This window comes from Phalangium opilio, unplaced genomic scaffold (genome assembly GCF_054372755.1).
Source record: "Phalangium opilio isolate 3A_F unplaced genomic scaffold, DU_Popi_V2 ptg000024l_1, whole genome shotgun sequence".
Lineage (NCBI taxonomy): Eukaryota > Metazoa > Arthropoda > Arachnida > Opiliones > Phalangiidae > Phalangium > Phalangium opilio.
In genome coordinates, this window is record NW_028324155.1 from 7,355,962 (window position 1) to 7,374,372 (window position 18,411).

General features: G+C 42.5%; 2 protein-coding genes across 12 annotated transcripts in view; one reads left to right on the forward strand and one right to left on the reverse strand.

The window, feature by feature from the left end:
• The window catches only part of LOC149692543 (uncharacterized), a 213,230-nt gene that overhangs the window by 159,666 nt on the left and 35,153 nt on the right, over positions 1-18,411 (forward strand). For 7 of the 11 annotated variants that reach the window (XR_016382703.1, XR_016382704.1, XR_016382702.1 and 4 more), the window contains one exon: positions 251-566. The gene's annotated coding sequence lies outside the window, so the exon portion shown is untranslated. Of the gene's footprint in view, position 1; positions 567-13,416; positions 13,691-18,411 lie in introns of those variants that run through there. The other 4 variants (XR_016382706.1, XR_016382711.1, XR_016382708.1 and 1 more) reach the window with 4 other exon arrangements.
• LOC149692551 (uncharacterized) lies at positions 6,216-7,953 on the reverse strand. The gene has a single exon (XM_089868296.1). The coding sequence runs from the start codon at positions 7,497-7,499 to the stop codon at positions 6,216-6,218; it is 1,284 nt and encodes a 427-aa protein (XP_089724422.1). The 5' UTR covers positions 7,500-7,953.

An 18,411-nucleotide genomic window follows, 5' to 3' on the forward strand; every position in this document is an offset into this window, starting at 1 on the left:
TAGGGGCCACCTAGAAATCGAGCACCAATGATTTATGGGATGCATTTTAAGGGTGTACCGTTTCATTGGACAGTATCAGTGGAATTCATTGGTGAAGGAAGGGTCTTTGCCAAGAAGGGTTGAAGGTGTTAGACATATCCTCGTGGTTAGGTTCGAGGGCACTAGAAAGCTCGAGCTGTGAATTTATATTTAATTGAAATCTTAAGTTAATTGATATTACATAAATTAAAGCTTATTCTTTTGTTTATAGGCGATGCCATTTACGCGGATTTATCATTGGAAGATATGGAACTATTTTGATTTCGCGGTACATTGGTGTTACTACGTCATAATTGCCGTGATTCGGTCAAAGTTCAACGTCGCGTGATAACGAACACTCATTTTTTTCCGCGATTGAATGAAGTCGGTTAGTTCGCGGTTCTCGTCGTCTACGTACTTTTGGAATTAATTATAAGTTATTAATAATTAATTTAATCGGATATTTTATAACTTATTTTATTTGTTGATTGCATGGATATACATTATTTCGATAACAATCAACTGAAATTCAAAGAAACTCCTTCAGGGTAAGCCTTTTTTTAACTATATTACTCTAAGCCTTTGCGAGAAAATGAAAAGTCATTCAGGCCCAGTTTTTTTCATCGGAGTTATACTGGTTTAATTTTTTTTAAAGAAAACGAGAGCGCCAGTTTAAGTAACTGGATCTAAATTATGAATCTAACGGGAGACATTGACACGTGGAAATAAATTTTTCTTAAATTCTCTCTTCCGACGGCGCGAATTTCGAAGCGAACTAACTTTTCCCAAGTCGTTCTTCTTCTTGTTGCCTCGTAATAATTCTTAAACGATCAATCATGAAAACGTTTCCATAATTGAAGCGAGAAAGGCTTTGACGTCGCGCCCTACACCTAACCCCCCGGGTGGGGGGAGGAAGTATAAAATAAATCGAAACTCATTTCAATGTTTTTCAATTTTTTTTTCTTTGATTTTGCGACTACCGAATAATTCTATTATAGACTTTTATCCGGTAGAAGATAGGGTGTATATTTGATAATACAAAACGTGTAATATTATTGGGGTCTTTTTTGACATATCTTTAATAATGTCGGGTACATGAAGATAAGCTATGTTTAAGCAGACAACAAATGAAGAGTTTCAGTATCAGGTTGAGAAATAAGTATTTTTTAAATTGGCCATATTGTTACGTAGGTAAAAGAGGAGGCGATAGATTCTATGAATCGAGCTTTATTTCCAAAGAATATATTTATTTACAAGTTTAAAGTTAGTTACTCGCGGGGTTATATAGCGACGGACGGCCTAAGAAACTGCGCGGCGGGTATTACTCTTCCCTCTCCGGTTATAGCGAAGGGGTCGGCGGAGCTAGCTTTTGCAGCTGGCGATCGCGCCGGTTAGGGTTAAGGGGCTTCGCTTTTGCAGCGTCTGTCCACCTCTTGCCTTACCCTGCAGAGAGAGAAGTCTCTCTCGGGAGAGTTTTTGGGGTCCTTTTATACTAAAAAGATAAACAAGTTGTCCCCTGGGAGTTAAGTCCCCGAGCGGGTCCTAATGAGGTCCGTGTTGTTGGTCCGTCCGCCTATCGCGTTACAGCACCCCGCGAAAGAAGAAGCCGACCCGGCGTCAAAAAAAATAATGAAGGGAATTAAATGTAAAAAAAAACAATAAATAAACAAATACAAAAAATACGAAATTATGAATGGGGTGAGTCGAGTAGAGAGGCTGTAATACGTCCGCGGAGATCCAATCTTGGGGAGAAGACCAGAGGAGCGGCGGACAGCAGGCACTGAGCGTATTCGAGGACGTAGAGACCGGCATCGGATCGGTGGGAAGCCCGAGTAAAAGCCGGGACGGAGTCGGAGAGATCGTCGACGTCGACGGTGAGGATTCCGCGGAGACGGGTCTCGCAGGCGACGTAGGTCCTAGTCCGGTTAATGAGGGAGGACTCAGCCGGTCGGAGCGGGTCTAAATGGATTATTTTGCCAAGCGCAAAGTCAATGTACACGAGGCTCCACAGGTTGTCAATGAGACAGGGTATCAGGAGAAGCTGGTAGCCAAACAGGTCAGCTTCGGACGCGGTCCACGAACAAGCCTGGTCTGGGGATGTGGAGAGAAGCACGGCAGCAAAAGCTGACGGGTAGATATACGCCGAGCAACGAGATGAGGATCGTAACATCTGAAGGAACTGATCCATAATGGCGGCAGTGGGCGTCTGTGACGGTGCCAAGGAGCGCAGATCGTCGGGCGTGATGGTAATTCCGAAACGAGTAATGGTACTTCCAGCGGTGACGGAAGGAGTATCAGATGGATGGTTACGGCGCTGGCGGCGGCGTTCGCGTCGATCGAGGCGGCGAATGAGTCCGGGGTGAAGGGGATCGGTGGTACGGAGATCCCGGAGTCGGTTATCGTAGGCCGACCGGCGATTTTGAGTGCGAAGGCGGGAAGGCATGGTGGCGGAGACGGAGTGTTATGGCCGTGGCGTGGGGAAATGGCGAATACGTATAAAGGCGTTTAGTCCGAGGGAGAGAATCGGTCCGGGCTGCGACGAACACGTGTTGACCGACGGGGCACCGAGGGGGATGAAGTCAAGGGGGCCGAAGATCGGACCACTGGAATCTTTATAGCAGCCGGGGGATCCCCCGAAGAGAAATCGCAGGTGTTCACATTGTGTTGGAAACTAACTTGACGGGGGAGTGACGATGGAAGATTTTCTTCGAAGTCCGAGCGAGGAAAAAAGGGTTTCATGCGTTCCACTGAAACGATGTCTGTTTTTTTTCCAGTAGAATCCGAGACCTCAAAATCATTTGGGGCGGTTTGACGTATAATTCTGTAGGGGCCACTATACTGATGTAGTAGCTTTTCACTACGACCGGGGATGCGACGGGGGGTCCGAATAAAGACCAAATCTCCTTCATCAAAAGAGTTTGGACGGCGTGTGGAGTCGAAACGTTGTTTACTTTTAGCCTGTGAAATAGCGTGGCGTTCTGCTGCTAAGGTACGGGCTCGGTGGGCGTACGTAATGTTTTCCAGGCCGAACTGGCTTTGTAGGGTATTTCCCGGTAGGTTTAAAGCGGCATCTAGCAACAAATCGGCTTCATAACCATGGAGTAAGAAAAATGGCGAGTAACCGGTAGTGTCGTGAAGAGAGGTGTTATATGCGAAGACCAAATATGGTAGGAATCGGTCCCAGTCTTTATGATTCTCCGAGACGTATTGAGAAAGCATACCGGCGAGCGTTTTGTTAAAGCGTTCCACTAGGCCATTCGTTCGAGGGTGGTAAGCGGTGGTTCGGTGATGGTGGATGCTGAATAATTTTGTGATCTCGCCAACAGTCTTATTGAGGAATTCAGTACCTCTATCCGAAATGAGGTCTCTCGGAGCCCCATACTGTAGTATTACGTGGTTTACTAAAAACCGGGCTGTTTCCTCGGCTGTCCCTCGAGGAACCGCCGTAGCCACCACCATTCTAGTGCAATAGTCTGTACAAATGATGACGTGAACGTTCCCGTCGTGGGAAACAGGAAATGGTCCTAATTTGTCGATCCCGACTTGTTGGAATGGTTTCGTCGTTGGTGGGATAGGTTGTAGGAAGCCAGGCGGTTTAAAGGGATATGTCTTGTGTTGTTGGCAAGCCATGCAGGAAGAGACATAGTTACTGACATTGGATAGCATTTTTGGCCACCAGAATCGAGTTCTGATGCGTTCCCATGTTCGGTGAAGGCCAGGGTGGCCAGCCTGAATGTCATCGTGAAGGGCGTAGAGAATGGAGTGGCGCATTTCCCGGGGAGCGACAAGTGCATGGAAGAACCCAGCTTGAGTGAAGATACGACGGTGGAGAAGCCCATCATGGAGCTCAAAACAAGCTGCGGCTCGACGGAGAGTTCGGTTAACCGGTTGATCAGGATTTTCGAGAAATGTAATGATGTTTCTCATGTACTTGTCCTGGCGCTGGAGGGCCGCAACATCGAAGTCATTTAGTTTCTTTACGGGATTTCCCTGGCCCTGTGCTCCAGAACTGATGTCTACCAGCAGGGTTTCCGTGATGGAAGGGGGTGGGTCGTATGGAGCACGCGATAACGCGTCGGCGTCGAGGTGTTTGCGACCGTCTTTATGCTTGATTATAGGGTCGAACTCCTGTAGAGTGAGGGACCACCTCGCCAGGCGGCCATTGGGGTTCTTGACGGACGTTAACCAGCAAAGTCCGTGATGGTCAGTGACTATGGTGACGGACCGGCCATAGATATATGGACGAAACTTTTGAACCCCGTAGACTATTGCTAGGCACTCTCTCTCGGTCGGGCTATAGTTTTGTTCAGCTGAATTCAGTAACCGGCTGGCGTAGGCGATGACATGTTCCTTTTTATCGATCTTTTGCTTTAGGATAGCCCCAATGCCGTAGGCAGATGCGTCCGTGTGTATTTCAAACGGCTCATCCCATTGTGGGTGTTGAATAATTGGGCCCGAGATGAGGTGGTTCCGGAGAGTTTGGAAAGCCGCTTCCGTTTCGGAAGACCACACAAACGGCTGGTTCTTCCTTGTCAGATTGATTAGTGGTTTGGCAATTTGGGAAAACCCCTTCACGAAACGGCGGTAGTATCCAGCTAGGCCAAGAAATTGTTGTACTTGACGTTGGGTCCTAGGTGTCGGGAAGTTCTCCACGGCGGCCAGGTTTTGGGGATCGGGTGCGATGCCATCGCCATCTATGACGTGACCAAGGAACTTGATGCGGGTTTTCGCAAACGAGCATTTGCTTGGTTTGATTTTTAAATTCGCTCTGCCAAGGCAGGTTAAGACTTGATGCAGGTGGTGGAGATGGTTTTTGAAATTCGACGAAAAGATTATTATATCGTCGAGATAGGCGACAGCAACTTGCCACATAAGTCCTCCCAGGGCTTTGTACATTAAACGTTGGAAACAGCTTGGCGCATTACAAAGACCCATGCCTAACACGTTAAATTCGTACTGCCCATCCGGGGTGACGAAAGCCGTTTTCTCCTTATCGTTTTCAGTAACCTCCACTTGAAAGTAACCTGATGCCAGGTCAAGCGTGGTGAAGAGGGTCGAACCAGCTAATCTATCGAGGGCATCATCAATCCGTGGAATTGGGTGGACATCCTTCTTGGTGACTTTATTCAACTTCCGCCAGTCCACACAGAAGCGCCAGGACCCATCCCTTTTCTTCACTAGGACGACGGGGGCAGCCCAAGGGCTGCATGATTCCCGAATTATCTTGGCCTTCATGAGTTTCGCGACTTCTCTTTTAAGAATTTCTCGTTCCTTGATTGACTTCCGGTATGGTTGTGAACGTACTGGGGCAGCGTCTCCGGTACAGATATTATGGGTCACTAGCGAAGTCCGGCCCAGATCTGTTTCATGGCGCGAGAAAACAGAGCTGTGCTGCTCAAGAAGGTGTCGCAGTTGGTGAACTTCGGATTCCGTGAGTTGCTCTCCTATGTCGAGGGAGTCTATGAGGGTTCTGGGTTCTAGTTTTCCGTTGGCTTCGTCTAGTAGCTGTAGGTCAAGTATTTCATGGGCGGTAGCGATAGTGGCTCTTTTCGGTATTATGATTGGACGTTTATGAGGGTTTGCCACGCGTATAGAGGCCGACCCTTCATTGAAATTGACGAACGTTTTGCATACGAGGACCCCGAAACGTTCGAAAGCGTCTGGGGTGGCTTCAACCAGGAAATCATCGGATGCGTTCGGGATACGAACTTCCAGAGCCATTTCGGTTTGAGGTGGGATGGTGATAGTCGAGGCGCATCGTACTTTAAACGAGTGGTCAAAAATATAGTCCGGTAGACTGTAGGTGAAGTCTTGGATTCGAATTGTACGGTTGCTGAAGCTTATGTCCACCCCGTAGGTGGAACAAAATTCGAGACCAAGCAAGAGTTCATGGTTAAATTTTTCGAGAACCAGCGCTTGGATATCGTAATGTTGGGTTCCGATATTTAAGTTGAGGTGTGTTATGCCGAGAGGAGCTGTAAGTGACCCGTCCGCCACCCTTAGTTGAATGTCTGACGCAGGGTGCATTATGGCTCCGATTTTGTTACAAGTTTCTTGGCTAATGATGTTTTTAGCGCTGCCTGAATCGATGACGACTTCGATCGGTGTGTCCTTTAAACAAGCAGGGATGATGATGAGTTTATCTTGACTACTAAGGAGGAAAGGTTCGATGTGGACGGACGGCTTGACCTCCCTTATTACAGCCGCCGGTTCCCGTTTCCCGAATTTCTGTTATTGGGATGGGGGGAGTTATTCCTTCCCCTCCAGGTAGATCCCCTGCGATCCTCTGAGGGTGTTCGGTGGCTGTCCCGTCTGTCAGTAGAGGGCGAGCGGTATTCGGGTCGGCGTTGGCGTTCTCCAGAAGGGGATCGGTAGCTTTCTCTGTGGTTGTCGGCTGGAGACCGGTAGCGCTCTCGGCTACGGAAATCGCGATCGGTACGACAGTAGGACGCCAGGTGAGTGTTAGAGCCGCAGCGGTAACACTGAAACCCTGGACTTGTGTCTCGGCGCCGTAAAAGCTGCTTCATTTCCTCCATGTCCCTTTTAAGGGAGCGCACCTCGTTGCGAATAGACTCAATGTCATTGTTTGTGGATTCTGTGTATAGGAGAGGAGCGACTACACTCTGAGGGTTGGATGGGTTTGTCTGTGTTTTGAGAAGGGTACTAAGCAGGTCCAAGATCCGGCCTTCACCCTGTGAGACATTGTTGGTCGAAGCACTGTTGACGGTAGCAAGGATCTGCAGTTTTTCCAGGAATTGCGATGTGCTGGTAGGTTCCATTAAAACGAGACGGTCCCTGACTTCCGGTGCTAATCCGCGGAGGAGGTGATTGACCTTTTCCTGATCGGTCATGGCGGGATTGGCTAGAGAGCATAGTACTAACATGTCCCTATAGTATTTTACGGGGTCTTCCCCTGGTTTCTGTTGTCGGGCTAGGAGCTCATTGAATAGTGCTCTCGGGGACCTGCTAAATTCCGCTTTTAGGGCTGTTTCCCAAGCTTGCCAATCGCGGTTCACGTTGCTAGGGTCACGGAGCTGCAGGGCATACCAGTTCAGTGCCTTCCCTTGTAATACTTGGGGCAGAAAAGACTTCCTGTCTGCATTTGGCTGGGAAGTACTTTGTTTGAAAATCTCGAGCCAGTCATTGATTTCAGTGGTGTCGGGATCATACTTCGGCGGATCGTGACGAATGGTAAGTGTGTTTAACGCGGACGCCAGGGCAGCGGCGAGATCGGCTGCGGTAGCCATTGGTTCAGTCGGTGAAGGTACAAGTCCCGTAGGGGCCTTTGCGGCTATCCTTGGACGAGGTTGAAGGTACCCAAATTCGGGTGTTAAGTGAAGGGTTCTCCGCGAGCGGCGGCAGGAATTGTCTGCGATGGCCTTCGAGTCTATCGGAGAGGACGGGCTAGGGCTGGACTCTGATGTTGTCCCGAGAAAAGCCTCGTAATCGAAGTAAAGTTCGGTATCTGACGAATCAGTCATGCGGTGAGGGATGGGATTGTGCCCCGCGCCTCCACCAGTTGTTACGTAGGTAAAAGAGGAGGCGATAGATTCTATGAATCGAGCTTTATTTCCAAAGAATATATTTATTTACAAGTTTAAAGTTAGTTACTCGCGGGGTTATATAGCGACGGACGGCCTAAGAAACTGCGCGGCGGGTATTACTCTTCCCTCTCCGGTTATAGCGAAGGGGTCGGCGGAGCTAGCTTTTGCAGCTGGCGATCGCGCCGGTTAGGGTTAAGGGGCTTCGCTTTTGCAGCGTCTGTCCACCTCTTGCCTTACCCTGCAGAGAGAGAAGTCTCTCTCGGGAGAGTTTTTGGGGTCCTTTTATACTAAAAAGATAAACAAGTTGTCCCCTGGGAGTTAAGTCCCCGAGCGGGTCCTAATGAGGTCCGTGTTGTTGGTCCGTCCGCCTATCGCGTTACAATATGTCCAGTAGAGCCAAAGCACTTGTAATTAAAAAACTGGACACTGGCCACTTAATGATGTTAATCTTGGAACGTTTTTAATTAAATGGCCACAGGGCCATTAGACCCCCAAGCATTTAATTTTCAAAGTGGCAGTGGACATCTGTCCAGGTCCAGGACCACCCTATTTTTTTCTCAGCCTGTTTAGGATTATTGGCCTTATTTATAACTTAAGTCGTCTGCTCTCGCGTCTGTACAGGGAAATGATGTAATACCATCGAACGAAATTAACTATAGGCGACATAATATTTTACTAAATAGTCTGAGTGGGCCTTAAGAGAATGTGACCACCATGCATTTCGATACTGGGGGCTGGCCTGTCTGTCTGTCGTATAATCACGCGTCAATGATTGCTAGCTCCTGGAGAGGGATACGGTGCTGAGGTTGGCTTCCCAATATCTTAACAGTTACTGCCATTTCGCGTGATCAAATGCGGTTAAGCCAAGATGCTATAGTACGCGCGCTTAATGGCTTTTTGGCAGCCCTGTATAATCGTACAAATTCCAATACCTATGGTTAGCCAACCTCGAATTCTCGTGGACGTCCATGGTATAATGTCGAACTAAAGTCAAATATCGTGCCTGGCCAAAATATCTATATGCCTCTTAACAGTTCGTAAAATTACGCCGTTTACAATTGGAGGGTAGGCAAGACATCCCTACCTGCATGATGTTGCATTATAATTTAAATGGGTGTTTTTTTATACGATCTTTTTCTCTGTGTGTGTGACTTGTCCGCGGCCGTCTGTCATTGCCCCAAGCCAAGCTAGATAATTCGAGGATGGTGTGGGATACTTTCAAGGGTTTTTGTTCTCAAGTATTTCTTATGTTATGTTATATTGGAGTACCTAACAACCATGGCTTTTATTCAGGGTTACCGCAGAAAGGTCAGGGATTTTTGAAAATGGGTGTCAGGGATTTTTGAAAATGGGTGTCAGGGATTTTTGAAAATGGGTGTCAGGGAATTTTAAAAGTCTGGGAAGGAACAGTTCATCTTTATCAGTTGAAATTAGGGAAATGATACTAGACAATCAGGGAAAACCTGTAAAGTTATAAGGCAATTTTTAAACCCACGGGGAAGTATCCAACCATTTTATTTCTATTTGATGCGCTATAGATAATTCATATTTCGACCTTCGGAAGTTTTATTGTGAATCGTGTTTCGCGCTTTCTCATTTCGGGTTTTTTCCTTTGTCTCTCCTTTCGTACCGTGTTTATTTTAAATTATAACAATCCTTTCCGTGCTTAATTTGCATACAATACTCAATGGGATTGAACCTGTGACGTAGTCTAGGTTTTTTTTTAATATTTTTTCTGTCCTAACATTGGTTGGGTTGTACGAATGAAGATTATTCTTTGTTTATTCGATATCAGCTGACTTAATGTACGTAAAATATTAAAACCAAATAGGAAACCCTTGTTCTGTTTATAAATATGACTTCATTATATTTGACCAATGAAAATCGCTTATTAAGTTAATGTGTAATGTGGGTGCCCTTTAGGGGCGGAGTCTAAAATCGGTAGTACTTAATTCTTTACCGGGATGAGGAAAGGAAGGAAAATGAAAAAGTTTGCGTTTTAGTTTCGACCATTTTCAATTTTGAAGCGATTATAAACTAAATATTATTAAAATTCGAATTAAGAATTCCCTCGGTTCACTTGTACATTTGTAAAAGAAATGTTATATATAATTATATTAATTACGAGGCGTTTCCTATTTAAAATTATGTTAAAATAATTTTCGGTTTTAGAATTCGAATTATAATTTCTTTGGGAAATAATAATAGGTTAGATTACGTGAATTCAAAAGTGGACCCATTTTTTTCCTTCGTTCTGTTCTCCTCTTTTGCACAAAAGGAACCAAATAAAAAATAAAATAAAACTCAATAGAAAAATCCATTGAAAAAATTTTAGCTTTTCCAAAAAAAAGTTCAATTTGGTGAAAATCTCGACCGTAAGACATTAGGTTTCACCTCATTTTCGTTGCTCGTTGGATATCTAGGAACTAAAACAGATAAATACGTTTCGTCCTAGCTGTGTACATACATACACCTTCTGTTTCTGGCGTTATACACTGCATCGATATATTTCTAGATGCCGATATGGCTTTACATCGAAGACAAAGGTTAGAGTAGATTGATTATTTGGCGTCTGTAGGGTCAGGTGACGATGAATGGGCGTATGGAGGGGGAAAAGGGCGACCCGGTTCGATTGTCGTCGCAGCGTCGTTTCTTGTAGTAGTATCATTGTCTCGAGGTCTGTTACCGCGAGGTTGGATACCGCGCTGTTGTCACGCGGATTAAGGGGTTTCATTTTAAAGGGAATGAAGAAAGTGTTTGACCCCTTTTGTCTTTTAGCCCTCTATCATTTCCATCTGCGCCGTATCGAATTTTATCGTAACCCGCAATTGTCTCAGATCGCGTTGCCGTTTCTGCGATTATACGATATATACGATTGGACGATGAAAGTTATCCTATTCTGTAATTGGTCGTCCAGGAGTTCTCCTTCAGTCTTAGTTCTCAGAGTGTTACAAGAGCATACAAAAAAAGCTAGTAGCAATATATCCGAGAATTGAGTCGATATAATGGTTTTTCGAGATATACCTTTTTTTAATGGCTTATCTAACGCTATATATCGAGTTTTGTTATAAGGTGTCCAGGTACAGTGTGGAAGAGATCAGGAAAGTCGCGGTACTTGCGAAGAAAGAATTGGTATGGTTAATCGCAGACCTACGAAGCTTGTAGGGTGTGACGTACAACTAAGCCAACTGAAATATCTCTATATCATAGAAGTAAGACGCTCTATGCACTTTCGCATTCCTCAAGAAATCTATTAGACTTAAAACATATCCCACGCGTTTTATGGTAACTTGGGAGAGACGGTGGAGGAAGTTCGTCACGTTACCCCGCATAACCTCCCTTTTTATTAAATTTTTGAAGATTAAATTATAATTTCTTACCATGTATGTTCTTTTTTAATAATACTTCATACAAAAAACCTTTTCTTTAATTTTTTTATGCCCAAAAATACGCCCTCTTCGGTTGAGGAATCTACAAAAGCTGCCGGCGTTATTCTAAAAAGGCACATTGCTTTCGGATCCGCACTCCATCCCAGGACTGGGAATGGGTATTTTGAATTTGTCTGCTAGACAGGCGGTTCGTTCGCCCGTGACCTTGCCTACCCAATCCCCTAAGGCTTCTTCTTCTTCTTCTTCTGCTTCTTCAAGAAACGGTTCTTGTCTTTCTTTTCTTCCCTTGAATTTCTCTTTTTTGCCGGCCCCCAAGTAGATGTTGTATACGAGGGGTCAAGCACTGAGTGTAGTTGGTTTATAATTGAAATTGGATAAGAATATTAAGCCCTTTACACGACTAGCTGCGAAATACGTATGAATCTGTATTAATTAGAAAAAATATCTAGCAAGTGTCCATCACCCATAGCGCCAATGGGTAAACCTACCTCCGAGAGTCTTTGGGGCTGAGTGCCTCGGTGTTAAATTTCTTGGGGAGTAAGAAGGGTGGCTGCTGTCCAATGAGCCAATGGGGTAAAAAAAGCCCCAGTGTCCTATTCTTCCGCTCCATCCCATTTGGGCCCGGCTATGCCGAGCTTGGGTTTTGAAGTGCAACTGAGCCTTACGTCCCAAGACGATATCTTCTTGGGTTTAGCCTTTTCTTGACTCCCTCGGCGGAAGAAACAGTCCATGCAAAACCGTCCTTACCGCCCGCGCTAGTACCAAGGCCCCTTGGGAAGCATTATTTTATTTTGTTATTATACCAATTGTCCTCCTTGGTCGATCTGGTGTCCAGATCTGGATAAATTGAGACGTTTTTGAAGAGTCCGTATATTAAGGTGTAATTTACAGTTGTGTTCATCAAGGACACATAGTGGATGGTACTCTCTCTACCTACAACTCGGTTAAGAACTGGGCTAAGTTATTTCTTACAAACTTTATCATGTTTTATTTTGTCCTTGTTATGAACATCTTTGTGATCTCCACGAAATTCGAATATCAAGGTTGAATTCTTGATCCCAACAGACCTGTATTTTTGGGAAAGGTGCGTGCAGTTTTGTCCCGTCAATGCGTACTTACGTGAATTTGATGGGTATCCTTAATATTGTTAGAAAATCTTTAGATACGCTTTTGGGCAATGCGGATAGATTTTAATTGTTGGGTCTTAGAATATAATTCCAAGTCGAATAATTTAGGTGTAACGTCGAAGTATAGACTCTCACCCTTGTAATAAATCTGCAATGAAAATTGTATTTTAATTTATAGTGATTAGTAGCTGAACTAAAAAAAACAGCCGTAGTGTACCCTGAGGAGATACTACAATTTTGCATCTTGGGTTCTCTTCATTTTCCATAATTATCAGAAATATTCACGAATTTTGCCGTAAATTCAACAGCAGTTGCTGTAATGGTATTATACCTTTATTTCTAATAGTTATGATGGAAGAAGTTTCACGTGTTTCTTATAAAAGCTCGCGCTGTAATTCTTCTTAAAGTTTATAGGGAAAGTAAACGTGCGTCGCTTAGAAATAGCTCTAAATCAGTTTTTCGGTTCAGGTTTCCTGAAGGCAAATACATTATCAGTGACACTTTAATGCGCTATATTTTAGCGATGGCGCTTGGGTTTTAGCAGAGAGAGAGCCTCCGCCAAATTTATAATTATGGCCTAAAAAATACGCCAACTATAATACTAGGAAAATAATATTTTAAAAAGAATATTCCAAGGCACAATGCGCGGTGCCCCGTCCGTCCGTCGATACCAATGACACCCCAAGGACATACGATTCTGCCCCTGCTATACATTGGGTACTGCATGCGGGAATGTTATGTATATTTATAATCGTGGGCCCATAATTCAAGTATAAATGTTAATCACGACTGCACGAGGCATACTTCTTCATTCTTCGAATTTACCAAAACAACTTGTACTGTAATTTGTTTACTAGTTGGTATCCGTATGTTTCCGTGCACTTATATTTTTTATAAACAAGAAGTAAGTCGTTTGAAGTAGTGGTTCCAACATTTTACTTGACCTTTAGTTGTTTAACTTACTATCGTATCTTCATTATTACTAATTTTATTGACAATTTAAATCCACGTGCGAGGATTGAGCTAAGCCTAAAATTTCAAACTAGGCCTAAGAAAATCGACGTGTCACGCGCGTGAAACGAGTATAGCCTAAATTTTCAAACTAGGCTTAACAAATTCAAATCTATCAACGTAGCCAGTCTTTCCGGGTGTAGGATCAAATTCATTTCTACATCAATTAATGTTCTTCTAGAATATAGACAAATCCCTAAAATTACTTGTAGGTGGGCTTGAACATGCGCGTTAAGTGCCAACCAAAACTTGCATGGGTAAATTTGGACGGTAAGCTCTCTCTCTCTCTCTCTCTCTCTGAGCTCTGGCTAAGAAAAAGGCGAGATGAGCTGGTCTCTCTCCGTAAAGTTCTTGGAGCTAGCTAGGGTGCAGCCCACCCCGAATTTTTTCCTTTTCTTCTTCTTTACTTTTTTACGATGAAGAAAAAGAAGAAGAAGGAGAGGAAGATTGATTGCCAGAAGAAGATCAATGGCGCCGAAGGCTGCCTCAGGAGGAGCACCGGCCTTTAGCCTGGCCATACAAGCGTGTTTTTGTGGCCGGAGTTTCTTCACTCTATGGCTGCGCTGCCAAGCTACTTCTCTCCTCTCTACTACTTATCTAGGTAGGAACTATAGTTCCATTTTATTCCTAATGCACGTGGATCGACGCCTGCCTGCCTGCCTCCCCGCCTTTGCCTTGTATAGATATATATATACCCCGTTTTAAGGCTTACTTTTCTGAAGCCTTAAAGAGGCTGGATACACTGAAAATAGTTCTGGAATAGAAGTTAAGGACAATAGGTGTAAGTGTTCTAATTCATTTCCGGTTGGCTGTGACGTTGCAATAGCCTATAATGTTCAACCAATCAGAGAGTTGAGAGCATAGTGGAATAAATAAATTAGTATTTTCATTGAATTTCACACTATAATGGCCAAGTATTTGGTTCCTGAATGAGTAGTGACGGTCAAGAATCATACCCACGTGTGTGTGACGTACTTACCAATTACGTATTATCTATTTTTGAAGGGATTGTTTTTTTTTTCATTTTGTTTTCGGTGTTACATTTTACCTTCACTTTAAAGATAGAGAGTCTTTCTTCAATCCAGCTAGGGTATAAGGGGGGAAGGTATCAAATTGATTATCAGCTGCTGGCTATGATAACAATGTCCAGCCAGCCAGGGTCTTTCTCGACCCTTAGACGTTGTATGACAACCCTGGAAAGAGCAGCTAGGAGGAAGTGTAAGGGGAAGGGAAGTGTAGTATATAGTAGGGGTAAGAAGTCACCCCGTTGGAGTTTTATTGGGATTTAAACGTCCGTCGACGCGGGATTAGAATTTGAGTGCTGGAGTGAGTAATTCCTTTTCCTCTTGATGACGACGGAATAAAAAATGAAGTCGGCCCATGGCGCCCCCCAACACCCATAAAGGTGGATGTGTATACCCCCATCCCATGAATTCGTACCATCATACCATAAGTATGACGTTCTTTATTCTGACTGAATATGAAGTACCCACGAATAGCTTAGTTGTTCCGATTTGAGGTTGATGAAGCACCAGTTTTTAGGGATTTTCGGAAAACTGAAAAACAAGCGTGGCTATGGGTTCTAGGTCCGCTGAAGACATACACATTAGAGCGTCCCTACGATGTTTTTAACTCAAATTTACATAATTCTAATTCCAACCCTATATAGAGTAGTGGCACTCAGTGTTAATTTATCGTTGAACGTTATGTAGTCAAAGGCAGGGAGATGCCATTGAAGAGAATGGAGGCGTTCTAATCGACCCTTGGAAGAGTGTAAAAACCTTTTTTACGTTAATCGCATCACCTCCTTCGAAAGATAATTAAATTTTTACTTCAATCATTGTTAAAATTCTAAAATAATTAATGTCATTTAAAAATAAAACCGCGATAACGATTTGATACCCTTGTTCGTAATATCTTCTTGGTAGAATTGCGTAACTTCTTGTGTATGTACAAGAGATATTTTATTGGTTGTTACTCGGGGAGGTCTCCATTCTCCTCCCTCGACTCTTCTTTCTCTCTCTCGCTCTCTCACTTCTCAAAAGTAATGATCTTCTTCGATATAAACCGAGCTGGCGCTAAGGCTGCAGCTCTCTATACACTGCTGCAGCAGTGAAGATTTTTTTTCTTTATAGCTTTTGTAAGTTAGCCGGAAATAACACGCGCCAATTCTTCGCTTTGAACCGTTGAAGAAGAATAATAATCTTTTACTTTGGCATTGCATTGCTATGGGGGATCAAGTTTTACAAGTGTTGAAAAATTATCCACCGTTTTCCAAGACCGAGAAACATAAGTTATCTTTCTAGTAATAAAAAGAAACCCTAACGCTTTTTGCCTATCGTTCTGTGTGTAATTATAGCGCGTTCGTTGCTTACTCTCTTACTCCTGACTCTTCATGTTTTGAGTCTCTTGTTGAATAATAAATATTGAAATAATATTGAAATAATTGCGTTTTAAATGTCATTAGTCATTTGGAATATGGAGCATTTTTTATAAACGTTGAATTCTCTCTCGCAGGTCTCTGAATAATTTAACACACGTGTAAACGTTGTATTAGGCCTAATTTTAAATTTAGGCTTAGTAAATTTTAAACAAACATTTGTTTTGAAAATTTGAAACAAGGCTTAATGAGTCATCAAAATTTTAGGCGCGAGATCATGAAACTCGATCGTTTCCCGGGCTCAGTGGACATTTTACCCAGATGTATCTTAGACGCTCCTAACAGTAGACCTAGGTTCAATGCAAGCGTCACGTAAACTTCTGACGTAAACTTCTGACGTAAATTGATGACGTTTGTACATTGTCATAAGAAAAATATGTCTAAGTTCCTTTTCTGTTGGTTTCCCTTCCTGGAGGTTATATGAACTGCACAGCGCAGGCGCGGGTAGAACAATGGGGGAATCCATCTTAAATCGACAGCTATATTTAAGTTATAATATAAGAAATGGGTGATGACCTTTTTTTAGGGACCTTTTCACGGAGCACTGATTGTAAGGTGTTGGAAAGTTGTTTATAACCACTAAACTTCTCTGTAAAACTCGTATTACAACCCCGGCCAACAGTATCCAACCTCTCTACTATATAAAATGGGAACTTAAAGAAAAAAATGTTAAAAAATATGGAGGCGATACAAACACATACACATACATAAGGGTTTTTCCTCAAGTCGAACCTATAGTCGCTTGTCATTGGGTATAAGTTGCCTACAAAAAAACATCCATACACACACCCCACACATCTTATCATATTGTAATTCATCCTTTACTGTAAACCCCGAATGACATAGAGGACTAAGAAGAGTGAGCACTTTAGACACTAGTAGGGTTAGGGTGCTTGCTTGCTTCTTTGGTATACGAACCTCGCGAGTTTAGGGTTAGTCCTATAAGTGTAGACCCAAGAAAAAGAAAAAAGGCAGAGGACTGTCCCGTTTTCTTGGCGAAGCGAACGTGATCAAAGAATCCTGAAGAAGTTTTTTTTTCTTCTTTGGTTGGTTCGTTCGTTCTTTCTTCTTCTATAGTTTTTTTTTCTTTCTCTCGATCGCGCTTCTGCCGATGAAAAAATATTCTTTGGTAAACTGTAGACACGATCCGAGCAGAATGATGGATGTTCCGAGAGCTATTTGGTCTTTCCTTCCCGCCCCGTTTTTCTCATCCCTTATTCCCTTGGATTTTTTCGTCTCTCCTTCTCTCTCTCTTCTGCTTTTGCTGCTTCTTCTTCTTCCTCCACTCTTCTTCGAAGCTCTTTTCGTCTTCAACCGAAAACCCCCTTCATTTCAACGTTAATTTGCAATAAGAACGATGTTACAATACCTTTTAATGTAGTTCCTTCCGACTATACTTAAGCCTTGGTTTATTACTGTTTGTGGCGTTGAATTTTCGAAATGGACCCACATATTCATCCCAAATTTGCAGTAAACGCGAAGGTGTGTTGAACGTCGTTCGTACCCGGTTTGAAGCGTATTTTGGTATGAAATGAACCAAAAATTTACCTCCCACCTTTGTTCTTGGTATCGTTGCATTCTTAAATTGCAGTAGGTATTTTAGAAGGAAGTCTGGAAGATATATTAGGAATTAGTTAAGCCTTTGTTTATCATTATTTGAGTTGTATTTTGAGTTTGAAATATAGACTTAGAATGGCATACCATACTCATTGCCTATTTTTACTTTTATTTTAGTTTCTAGTTTATCTTCTTCTTTTCTTAATTATTTTTCTTCAAACGGAGCTCACCAAGAAGTATTTTAGAATTTTTTTAAAACCCCTCCAATATTTAGTTTCGTATATTTTATTTGAGGGTATTTAATTAACCTGAGTAATGTTGTAAGGTTAATTCGTTATAAATAATAGTAATGTATTCGCAAATCACGTGACATTATACGAATTGTATTAATTAAACAAAAACAAAAACAAGAGTTCAAAAAAATGCTTAACGAGTTTTTAAAATGTATATGATATTTGAAATCAGGTCTAAATTCTTGGAGAGATTTATTTGTAACTGATGCACCAGCAAGGTATAAAGTTACATCTGGAATAGATGGTTTGTTAGAGAGAGAGAGAGAGTTTTCCAATTTAGGGTTCATCTGATTCCCTAGCTAGAACCTTTCGGTTGGTATATATGTATGTTTAGAGAGAGAGAGTATGGTATAGTAGCTTTTGATATAGAATCATTCCCCCCTCCCCTTTACTAATTTTCCTTCCAATCTTTCTATTCCCTCATTTCTGTTGGACCGCGTCTCTGATTCATTACTCTTTGCCTGCAGTCGAAGGCGATACTTGGGTTTGGCATCGGGAGAAAATGTTACCGTCCTTGTTCGGCTTTGTTACATTGCACAGTAATATTGACTGCTCTCTTATAGCTAATGTTAATTTACAACAGTATTTTTAGACGTAACCATACGTATCTTTTCTATAGCAACACGACATTGAATGCATTTCTTTAGTCTAATTTAAAATTTCACTATTTATGTATTTTTTAAATCACATAGAATTGTGAATATTTCAAAGCCTTTTCAGATCTCTGATTTAATTTTTCAGTTATCTTATTTAGTTTTTCTTCCACAAAAATAACCAATTCAGATTTTAAGGCATTTTGTTCGTTATTCAAAATGCTCTTTTTTTTTTAAAGAAAAAAAAAATAAAACTTAATATTTTATCAAATCAAATAATCGAAATAAAACATGGTCCGATTTAAATTAGTTTTTTCCTATAAAAAATAAACTAGGTTTGATTATGACGGCATATAGTTAAATACGACCACCCACTAAAAATTTCAAAGTGATTTTAGTCTACTCGAGCGTGAATCAAATTTAGGGTGAAAGTTTCTTA

Excerpts from the sequence above, each read along its gene's own strand:
- LOC149692551 (XM_089868296.1), bottom strand. The coding sequence starts at position 7,499 with ATGACTGATTCGTCAGATACCGAACTTTACTTCGATTACGAGGCTTTT.